Source organism: Rutidosis leptorrhynchoides, chromosome 2 (assembly GCF_046630445.1).
Source record: "Rutidosis leptorrhynchoides isolate AG116_Rl617_1_P2 chromosome 2, CSIRO_AGI_Rlap_v1, whole genome shotgun sequence".
NCBI lineage: Eukaryota > Viridiplantae > Streptophyta > Magnoliopsida > Asterales > Asteraceae > Rutidosis > Rutidosis leptorrhynchoides.
Genome location: NC_092334.1, coordinates 348,670,969 through 348,683,371, shown reverse-complemented (window position 1 = coordinate 348,683,371; position 12,403 = coordinate 348,670,969). Strand labels below are relative to the sequence as shown.

General features: G+C 34.0%; 1 protein-coding gene across 1 annotated transcript in view; it reads right to left on the bottom strand.

The window, feature by feature from the left end:
- Window positions 1-12,311, bottom strand: part of LOC139888908 (desmethyl-deoxy-podophyllotoxin synthase-like) — a 35,695-nt gene extending 23,384 nt beyond the window's left edge. Inside the window, exon 1 of the mRNA XM_071871889.1 lies at window positions 12,246-12,311. Coding sequence (XP_071727990.1) covers window positions 12,246-12,311 — 66 coding nt within the window. The remainder of the gene's footprint in view (window positions 1-12,245) is intronic.
- Window positions 12,312-12,403: the final 92 nt, after the last annotated feature.

The window sequence follows — 12,403 nt, the reverse complement described above, 5'->3', positions numbered from 1 at the left end:
AGTGGTTAAATTGATAGACATCAAAATTTTCTGGTTCGTAGTAATAGTTGGATTTGTACGTGGACCGGATTATTGGAGCCAAACAGTACTCAATTATATTAAGACCAAACGAATCCTGCCCCTCTGCTGCATCTTTTGGCTATTCGAAACGTGGGCAAAATCAGAAAAGTCTATTAATTGGATAACTTATATAATTTTTCTTTCCTTTTAAAAACTAATAGGATATTCAGTGAATGCACCGAGCAAGACGTTCACCACCTGTTGTACGTTCACCACCTGTAACTCGATCAAGACATCTAACAAATATTGTCGCCGTTGATTTTTCTTTAGAATCGTCATCCAGTCGACCAAGTACTCCAATTCAAATTTCTGATAATCCATTTTTTTGAACCCAACCTCACAATTGAGAATCCGGAGAATATTCAGGGACGATTCATAGATCCTGAACCATTAATTTTTTCTCCGGAACCACCAATCATTCAAACAGAGATTGTTGAGGAACGAACCATTAAATCAGAATCCTCTAGTGATTCAGATTCAACAAATTCAATCATGGAAAATCTGGAACCTTTAAGTATGGAAGACCGAATGAGAGCTAAACGCACTGGCCAAGGTCACGCAATTACTCATCCTGACATTAATGCGCCAGATTATGAAATCAAAGGACAAATTCTACATATGGTGACTAATCAATGCCAATTTAGTGGTGCGCCGAAGGAAGATCCAAATGAACATCATCGTACCTTTAATAGGATCTGCACACTATTTAAAATCCGAGAAGTTAAAGATGAACAGATATATCTCATGTTATTTCCCTGGACTTTAAAGGGAGAAGCCAAAGATTGGTTGGAATCGTTACCTGAAGGGGCGATTGATACATGGGACGTTTTAGTTGAAAAATTTCTTAAATAATTCTTTCCGGCATCTAAAGCCGTGAGACTTCAAGGAGAAATTGTTACGTTCACACAGAAACCAAACGAAACTGTATATGAGGCATGGACCAGATTTGTAAAGTTATTAAGAGGATGTCCGCAACATGGTTTAGACACCTGTCAAATAGTACAAATATTCTACCAAGGATGTGACATCACTACAAAGAAAGACATTGATATAGCAGCTGGTGGTTCCATTATGAAGAAAACCGAAACTGATGCTTACAAAATTATTGATAACACTGCTTCCCACTCACATGAGTGGCACCAAGAAAAAGATATAGTTAGATCATCTAAAGCAGCTAGAGCCGATTCTAGCCATGACTTAGATTCCATTTCTGCAAAGATAGATGCTGTCGAGAGACGAATGGAAAAGATGACTAAGGATATACACTCAATACGAATTAGTTGTGAGCAGTGTGGAGGACCACATTTGACAAAAGATTGTCTCAGTATTGAACTAACAATGGAATAAAGAGAGAATATTTCATACATAAACCAAAGGCCTGGAAATAATTATCAGAATAATTATCAACCGCCAAGACCAATTTACAATCAAAACCAGAATTATAACTGAAATGTTCCATACAACAACCAACAAGGTCCTAGTAATCAACAAGTATCCAACAATACTTACAACCAGTAAAGACCTAATAGTCAAAACAAACCACCACAAACCGATGATAAAAAGCCGAATTTAGAAGATATGATGACGAAGCTAGTTGAAACTTAAACGCAGTTTTTCACATCTCAGAAACAAACTAATGAACAAAATGCTCAAGCATTTAGAAATCAACAAGCTTCTATTCAAAATTTGGAACAAGAAGTAAGTAACCTAGCAAGGTTAATAGGTGAAAGAAAACCGGGAAGTTTACCTAGTGATACAAATGCTAACCTCCGGAATGAAATAGCTAAAGCCATTACCACAAGAAGTGATATTACACTTAAACCACCTGAAATACCTGTAATTTCTGATGAAGCTATTCCTACTCCACAAGAAACACAACTTGAACAAGATAAGGAAAAAGAACCGGTAGTTGAAAAGGTTAATGAAGATAACACAGTTAAGGCTAAACCTTATGTTAAACCATACCAACCACCACTTCCTTACCCGAGTAAAATGAAATAAGAGAGACTTGAAGCCGAGCAATCCAAATTCTTGGATATGTTTAAACAGATAAATGTAAATCTTCCTTTCATTAATGTAATTTCAGGAATGCCTAGATATGCTAAATTTCTGAAAGATCTAATCACAAATAGAAAGAAAATGGAAGAACTCTCGGCTGTTACTATGAATGCTAATTGTTCAGCAGTGCTGTTGAATAAGATACCAGAAAAATTATCTGATCCAGGAAGTTTCACAATTCCATATTTTCTGGGTAGTCTTAGTTCAATAGAAGCATTGGCAGACTTAGGTGCTAGTATAAATTTAATGCCGTATTCACTATACGCTAAACTAGACCTTGGAGAATTAAAACCAACACGAATAAGCATACAACTAACCGATCGATCAATAAAATATCCTAGAGGGATAATGGAGAACATGCTAGTTAAAGTTGGTACTTTAGTATTTCCAGTAGATTTTGTTGTTCTGGACATGGAAGAAGATTCTCAAGTTCCTCTCATATTAGGAAGACCATTCTTAAACACGGCTAAAGCAATGATAGACGTGTTCGGTAAGAAACTGACCCTAAGTATAGAGGATGAGAGTGTTACCTTTTCAGTTGATAGAGCAATGCAACAACCGTAATCTACAGATGATACATGTTATTATATTCATACTATAGAATCACATGCAGAATTGTTAGAAGAATTTCCAGAATTACAAGGAACAGGAGAATGTTCTTTAGGAGAAGGAACTGAACCAATTGATGAAACTGAAATGTTAGCTACACTAATCGCTAATGGATATGAACCAACAACAGAAGAAATTCAAATGCTAAAAGAAAAAGACAGATATCGATATAAATCATCGATAGAAGAACCTCCGACATTAGAGTTAAAGCCACTTCCAAATCATTTGGAATACGCTTATTTACATGGTGAATCTGAATTACCTGTAATAATATTGTCTTCTCTTACTGAAAATGAGAAATCACAACTCATTTCTGTGTTAAAAGCTCATAAACCAGATATTGCATGGAAGATTCATGATATAAAAGGAATAAGTCCTTCGTATTGCACACATAAAATCCTTATGGAAGAAGGTCATAAAACATATGTGCAACGCCAATGAAGACTAAATCCTAATATGCAAGATGTAGTTAAGAAAGAAATTATTAAACTGCTTGATGCAGGTTTAATTTATCCAATTTCTGATAGTCTATGGGTAAGCCCAGTTCAATGCGTGCCTAAGAAGGGTGCAATAACTGTCATTACAAATGAAAAAAATGAGCTTATTCCTACTAGGACTGTAACAGGATGGCGTGTATGTATTGATTATAGAAAATTAAATGACGCCACCAGAAAAGATCACTTTCCCTTACCTTTCATTGATCAAATGTTAGAAAGGTTAGCCGAAAACAGTTACTATTGTTTTCTTGATGGTTTTTCCGGATATTTTCAAATTCCAATAGCACCCGAGGACCAAGAGAAAACCACGTTCACATGCCCTTATGGTACTTTTGCTTACAAACGCATGCCATTTGGACTTTGCAACGCCCCTGCAACCTTTCAAAGGTGCATGATGGCGATTTTTCACGACATGATAGAAGAATGCATGGAAGTTTTCATGGATGACTTTTCAGTCTTCGGTGATACTTTTGAAACATGTCTAGCTAATCTTGAACGAATGCTGATTAGATGCGAATAATCAAATCTAGTACTTAATTAGGAGAAATGCCATTTCATGGTTAAAGAAGGCATCGTTCTGGGACATAAAATCTCAAAGGAAGGAATTGAAGTGGATAGAGCTAAAGTAGATGTAATTGCTAAACTTCCACATCCCATCAATGTTAGAGGAGTTAGGAGTTTTCTAGGGCATGCCGGTTTTTACCGACGTTTCATAAAAGATTTTTCTAAAATTGCCACTCCTATGAATAAACTCCTAGAAAAGGATGCTCCATTCATCTTTTCAGATGAATGCATCAAATCTTTTAATATTCTTAAAGAGAAACTCACTAATGCGCCGATCATGATAACTCCAAATTGGAATCTACCGTTTGAACTAATGTGCGATGCAAGTGATTTTGCAATGAGAGCCGTTTTAGGACAAAGGATTGAAAAACGATTTCAACCTATATATTATGCTAGTAAGATGTTACAAGGAGCACAAACAAATTACACAACTATTGAAAAAGAACTCCTTGCTATTGTCTTTGCTTTTGACAAATTTCGTTCATATCTCGTTCTAGCTAAAACAGTGGTCTATACCGACCATTCTGCTCTTAGATACCTATTTTCGAAACAAGATGCCAAACCACGATTAATTTGTTAGATCTTACTATTACAAGAGTTTGATATTGAAATCTGAGATAAAAAGGGAGCAGAAAATCTCGCAGCCGATCATCTTTCTCGTCTTGAAAATCCTGAATTAGAAGTTCTAAATGAATCGGCCATACAAGACAACTTTTCTGATGAATATCTATTGAAGATAGATTATAATGAAATTCCATGGTTTGCAGACTATGCAAACTACTTAGTATGTGGATTCCTTGAAAAAGGATTATCGTACCAAAAATGAAAGAAATTCTTCAGTGATATAAAACACTATTTCTGGGAAGATCCACATTTGTTTAAAAGTTGTCCCGATGGAATAATACGCCGATGTGTATTCGGAGATAAAGCTAGTAAAATCTTAAACCATTGTCACACAGGACCAACAGGAGGGCATTATGGGCCTCAACTCACAGCAAGAAAAGTTTATGATGCTGGATTCTATTGGCCTACAATTTACAAAGACGCACACCTTCTTTGCAAATCCTGTGATGCTTGTCAAAGGGCCGGAAAAATAAGTCAAGGTGATGAAATGCCACAAAATGTCATTCAAGTATGTGAAGTATTTGACATTTGAGGTATTGACTTTATGGGTCCATTTCCAAAATCTCATAACAATCTCTACATTCTCGTTGCCATTGATTATGTATCTAAATGGGCGGAAGCACAAGCTCTCCCAACTAATAATGCACGAGTTGTAGTCAACTTTTTAAAACGTCTTTTTTGCAAGGTTTGGAACACCGAAAGCTTTAATAAGTGATCGGGGTACTCATTTCTGTAATAATCAACTTGAGAAAGTTCTTAAAAGATATGGAGTAACTCATAAAATCTCCACCACTTATCATCCACAGACGAGTGGACAAGTTGAAAATACCAACCGAGCTTTAAAACGTATTCTAGAGAAAATCGTAGGATCAAATTCGAAGGAATGGTCCATTAAATTGGAGGATGCACTCTGGGCTTTTAGAACAGCCTACAAAACTCCAATTGGAACCACACCTTTTAAACTCGTTTAAGGAAAAGCATGTCATCTTCCAGTAGAAATTGAACACAAAGCATTTTGGGCTTTGAAGACATGTAATCTTGATTTACATGAAGCTGAACGTCTACGGTTAAGTCAATTAAACGAATTAGAAGAATTAAGACATGAAGCATACGAAAATTCGTTAATCTATAAAGAAAGAACGAAGAAATGGCATGATAAAAGAATCATAAGTTTAAAAGAATTTAAAGAAGGAGACAGAGTTCTTCTTTTCAATTCACGATTCAAACTATTTCCTGGAAAATTGAAATCAAGATGGTTTGGACCATTCATAGTCAAAAGAGTTTTCCCATACGGAACGATAGAATTAATAAATTCAAATGGGATTGAATTTAAAGTTAATGGTCACAGAGTTAAACACTACATAGATAGTCCGATGGAATTCGACAATGAAGTTAATCACAATTTCGATACCACAGCTAACTAAGTGTGGGGAGAATCAAGTCTTTAAAGAATAATATGTATTTCTGTTAGAGTTATATTGTCTGTTTTCGTGTAGTTCTCGAAAATAAAACCCGAATGGTCTTTCCCTAGCAGACCCTAAAGAACTAGTCTTCTCCCCCCATTCTGAATTTTTATTTTTTTAGGTTTTTACGAAATGAAGACTTCCTGTGAATTAAATCATGGTCTATTGCTACACGCTTTGATCACTAAACGTAATAATGACACACTTCCAAGTGAAATAGTATCATTAATCAGAGGTAAATTGGACGGAGTAAGAAAAGAATCCAGATGCGAAGATAATAAGTTACAATTTGGTAAAGGAAAATCAAAATCCGCAGCGAAAAGAAGAGCACGACACCTTGAAAGATGTCACAAATGCGGAAAATGGTCACACGAAGGTAAATGTTCAAATAATCAAACCTATTCAAACACCGAATTTGTTAGTTTATGCAGAGATGGACCATTCATATGTTTAGAAGAAAAAACACTGAATGCTCGAGGTTACGCCTATGTAGCCATGGAAAATCAATTAGTCCGACTATCTTATGAGTGGGCTAGAGCATATCACTAAGAAATCTATTTCACAGGTAAGTTTGTACAGTTTTTATTTTTATTTTTATTTTTATTTTTAACCTTTTGATAATAAACGCTAATTTGTTCGCTATAAAGTATTAAATTGGTATTCGATGAAATTAGGTCTTGCGACCGAAATTATTGATATCATACAAAAATTTATTACATCACTGCGAAATTTAACGTTTATTCTTAAGGTATAAATATCTTGAATCAATCAACTCAAAATATTTCAAAAATTCATCATGAGTTAAATTAGGTTATGGAACCGAAATTACTTTACCGAAAAGAGGGGCGTATATTTTTGATAATATTTGATTGATTAAAGTGGGATAAAACCCAAAAAGATTTTTAATTTTATTTTTACCATGTTTTTAAAAATTAATATATAAATCTTAAATTGATATTGTAAACTTTTTAAATCAATATATTTAAAATTGTAAATATTTAAAAAATTAATATTTTTAATATAAGTTTGTATGTATAAAACAAAAATATAATTTAAGTTTGGTGTGAATTTAAAAACAAAAATTTACTTTATTTCGCTAAGTTAAAAATATGATTTTTAAAATTCTTCGTGAGTTGAAGACTAGGTCTTTGAACCGAAATTGCTTTACTCGAGGGAGGGACGAGAACTTTTATTATCATTATTTTTAATCTTATTGAATTAAAGTATGCCAAAAAAATTAAAAAACCCAAAAATCTTTGCTTTTAAAACCGCACTTTAAATTGACTAATTTTAAAATTTTATCGAGGGACGGACTAGGACATCGTTCCGAAACGACCTCGTCCTAAATAACAAAGGAAACAAAATTTTAAAATTAATTAATTAATTGCTTTATAAGTTAAAGTTTTTATAAAAAAAAAAAAATGAAAAACAAATGTGATGTAACAACAAGACGGAATGAACAAATGATGTGCACCATTTATCATTCAACAACAAAGAACAATATGTTTGGAAACTTTGGTAAAATTTAATCATTTTTCTACGCTAATCACCCTCAATAATTTAAATTGTTACTGATTTCTTGCAAATGAGGGCATTGCAAGATCTTAAGTGTGAGAAGGGGTTAAATTCTTTCGGATTTTAAAAATTTTTACTTTATACACTTGGTTACCATTAGAAATACTAGTAAAGCAGTAGTTGTATTAGAATCTAGTGCTCTCTGATAATAAAGAACAGCCCTAGTCTTATATACTGACTACCCAATTCTAGTAAAATTTTTCAAAATTTTCAATTAAATGAATTCAAAATCATGTTTATACATATTTATGAACGATAAAACTAGGTGTTAACACCGAAATTATTGTTACCTCGGAAAGGACATAAATTGAGAAACAAACCAAAATGTTAGAATTCATTTAAAATGGAATAGAGGACAATAAAAAGGAAAATAAAAGCCAAGTGTGGAAAAATTTACAAAGTTATTTAAAACATATATAACATATTTTTGTACAAATAACTGAAAATACTTTTGTTTTGGACTAAACTAAAAAGTTTTACCCGATTTACTGTAAGAAAGATGGATCTACACGATGAATCAATTCCATCATTAAAAGGAAGTAAAGTCTTCCGAAAAAGAAACGCGCTTCTTGATTTAGGTCATGAAGTTGTCGTCCAGACCAGCTGTAGGTTGACGAAAAACCTAGAAAAGTCATCTCTAAAATCAGCAGGAAATCCACGGACCTCAGCATCAAACAGGGTCACCAAGTGGTCAGATTTATCCTAACCATGAGAAGGATTTATCTCGTACAATGGGGGGCACCGTGCAAATTAGCTTGATAAGACTAATGAATCAGATCCCCAGAAAGGATAATCTCCTTAAAGATTAAAAATCAGCTTTTAAGCCTGATATTACTCAATCCTTAAGATTGACTTTAAAGATTGAGAATTACAAACTCATGGAATTCGATGATATCTAAACTCAAGCTTGAACGAGAAAATATTTTGATCAAATTAAAACCGATTTGTTTTCTAAAAACCCATTTTCAATGCGTTCATTACCATTGAACGTAAAATCCTAGGAATTCAACTGGAATTCATTAGGTCACCTGAACCAAATCGGGTGTCAACCGTAAGAACGGTGGTTGCATAGCATGGTCAAAGACAGGACCTTGTGCCAAACCGAAAAATTATAAGGGTGAGCTTTACTATTGCTCCTACCAAGGATAGAAATTGCGTCCGACACGTTATAGACCATAATTAAAAGCATGTCAGGGGATATTGCCTTAACAGTTGCTTGTTCAACGCTTTCCTTTACAACCGGACGGTAGTTTATCGAAAGGTAATATACGAAGCAAGTATACTGGACGTGTTGCTTTCCTAATACAAGGTTAGCAAGTGGGTGACACAAAACCGTAAGTTTTGAGCTAAAATTTTTAAATCTGAAACCCACCAAACCCACAAAAAGAATTTGCAAACACAGGTGAAGGGTTATTCCGGAAAACTTATCTAGGGTAAAAGCTAGATTTAATTTTCAAAAGATCAAATGTTTTCATAAAGATCCAATTTCCTTAATGGATCTAAATTTTTATAGTCATGTGGGACTGTAAACCATAACGTTACTACCATTGTCTATACCGCCGTAAAGAAATCACTGATGTACAAAGTGTGAAGAATAAAGAAGTGATTCTAGTATTTCAAGACTATATTGCTTGAGGACAAGCAACGCTCAAGTGTGGGAATATTTGATAATGCTAAAAACGAACATATATTTCATAGCATTATCCCTCAAGAAAGACAAGATTTTAGTTGCAATTGTTCTATTTACAAGTGATATTCGTTTAAATATTAAAAGGTGAAGACAAAAGAAAGATTCGACGAATTGAAGACGCAAACGACCAAAAAGCTCAAAAGTACAAAATACAATCAAAGAGGTTCCAATTATTGATAAGAAAAGTCTCAGAATTACAAGAGTACAAGATTCAAAACGCAAAGTACAAGATATTAAATTGTACGTAAGGACGTTCGAAAATACGGAACCGGGACCAGAGTCAACTCTCAACGCTCGACGCAACGGACTAAAAATTACAAGTTAACTATGTATATAAATATAATATAATATAATATATAATTAATTATATAATTATATATAATTTATATTTATATATTAAAACCGTCGGCAAAGAAGATCCAAAAAGGGATGAGCTGTAAAAGCAAACTCCACGACTTGCGGAGTTTGAAGGGCAAAAATACCGCAACTCGCGGAGCCCCAAATTCTGAAATTGCCTATAAAAGCCAACGCATTCGACGAGTTTTATATATCATATATCAATCTCTCTATCCATATGTGAACGTGTATATATATATTTTAATTTTAATTTTAAATCCTAATAATAAGGGTATGTTAGTGAATGTTGTAAGGGTGTAAGTCGAAATTCTGTCCGTGTAACGCTACGCTATTTTTAATCATTGTAAGTTATGTTCAACCTTTTTAATTTAATGTCTCGTAGCTAAATTATTATTATGCTTATTTAATCCGAAGTAATTATGATGTTGGGCTAAAAATACTAAAATTGGGTAATTGGGCTTTGTACCATAATTGGGGTTTGGACAAAAGAACGACACTTGTGGAAATTAGACTATGGGCTATTAATGGGCTTTATATTTGTTTAACTAAATGATAGTTTGTTAATTTTAATATAAAGATTTACAATTGGACGTCTCTATAAATAACCATATACACTCGATCGGACACGATGGGTGGGGTATTTATATGTACGAATAATCGTTCATTTAACCGGACACGGGAATAGATTAATAGTCTATGGAATTATTAAAACAGGGGTGAAATTATGTACAAGGACACTTGGCATAATTGATAACAAAGTATTAAAACCTTGGGTTACATGCAGTCGATAACCTGGTGTAATTATTAAACAAAGTAATAAAACCTTGTTACAGTTTAAGTCCCCAATTAGTTGGAATATTTAACTTCGGGTATAAGGATAATTTGACGAGGACACTCGCACTTTATATTTATGACTGATGGTCTGTTATGGACAAAAACCAGACGGATATATTAAATAATCCAGGACAAAGGACAATTAACCCATGGGCATAAAACTAAAATCAACACGTCAAACATCATGATTACGGAAATTTAAATAAGCATAATTCTTTTATTTCATATTTAATTTCCTTTATTTTATATTTAATTGCACTTCTAATTATCGCACTTTTATTTATTGTTATTTAATTGCACTTTTAATTATCGTACTTTTTAATTATCGCAATTTTATTTTATCGCACTTTTATTTATCGCACTTTCATTATCGTTATTTACTTTACGCTTTAAATTAAGTCTTGTATTTATTTTTAATATTTTACATTAGGTTTTAACTGCGTCTAAAGTGTTAAAAATCGACAAACCGGTCATTAGACGGTAAAAACCCCCCCTTTTATAATAATAATATTACTTATTTATATATTTGTATTTTTATAAATTAAAACTAATATAGCGTTAAGCTTTGTTTAAAGATTTTTCCTGTGGAACGAACCGGACTTACTAAAAACAACAATACTGTATGATTAGGTACACTGCCTATAAGTGTTGTAGCAAGGTTTAAGTATATCCATTCTATAAATAAATAAATATCTTGTGTAAAATTGTATCGTATTTAATAGTTTTTCCTAGTAAAATATAAGCTATTTCATATACACCTCTGCGCACATCAGTATCGCCCGGTAAACTCCCTGGTTTTCTTTCACTCAGTAAACTAGCTAAACCACTCATTTGTTTCTCCAAATTTTGAATTGAGGCTTGTTGGTTTCTAAACTGGTGTTCGTTTTTCTCGTTTGTTTGGTTTATGTTTGTGACAAGCTGAGTTTGTGATGCAATCAACTTTTCCAACATACTCTCCAAATTTGACTTTTTATCTTCCTGTTGGGGTTTTTGATAAAAACCCGGAGTTTGTTGTTGGAACCCACTACTTGACCCTTGTTGGTAATTGGAATTTTGACCTTGAGGGTTGTAGGGGTTGTTGAAGTTTCGGTTAAACTGGGCTCTTCCTTGAAATTGATTATTATTTCTTTGGCTTATGAAAGCCACTTCTTCTTTTTGAGCCATTGTTAAACCGGCATCACAATCTTTTCCTAAATGGAGACCACCACAGTATTCACAACCTACTTTCATACTATGAATTTCCTTGGTGATTTTGTCCATGTTTCGAGCAACACCGTCTATTTTCACACTTAGGGAACTAAGGTCATCATAAGCACCGGCGCTTTGGACTTGAGCATTACGAGTAATTGGTCGTTCTTGATGCCACTCATGAGAATAATCGGCTAGCTTCTCGATTATCTCATAAGCCTCTTACTCGGTTTTGTCCATAAGTGAACCTCCGGCCGCTTGATCAATGGAAATTCGGGTTGCAACATCACAACCCTTGTAAAAGATTTGGACTTTTTAGAAGGTATCCAAACCATGGTTTGGACAACCTCTTAGCATTTTGGAAAATCGATTCCATGCTTCGTACAAGGTTTCCATCAGCTTTTGACAGAATTGGGTAATTTTGTGTTGGAGTCTCACGGACTTAGTAGCTGGAAAATATTTCTTAAGAAATTTTTCCAACATACCATCACAAGTTTCTATCGTAGCCTTGGCCAATGAATCTAACCAACTTCGTGCTTCCCCGTGGAGTGTCCATGGAAAAAGTCTTAAAAATATGGCCTGGTCAGTGTCTGATTTAAGTTTGAAAAGAAGACATATCTCTTGAAAAAGACGAATATGTTCGTTTGCATCTTCATTCAGACCACCACAAAATTGACACCTGTTATTAATCATTTGGAGAATAGGTCCTTTTATTTCAAAATTTACCTCACCGGTGGGAGGAGTAATAGAACTACCTTGTCCAGTTCGGGTTGCCATCATCTTGGCCGCCATTGATTGTCTTGGTACCACCGGTCGTGCTTCTCCTTCCATTTCAAATTTTGGAGGAGGAACGGGCTCACCAAATTCAGAATATATCGGCTTGG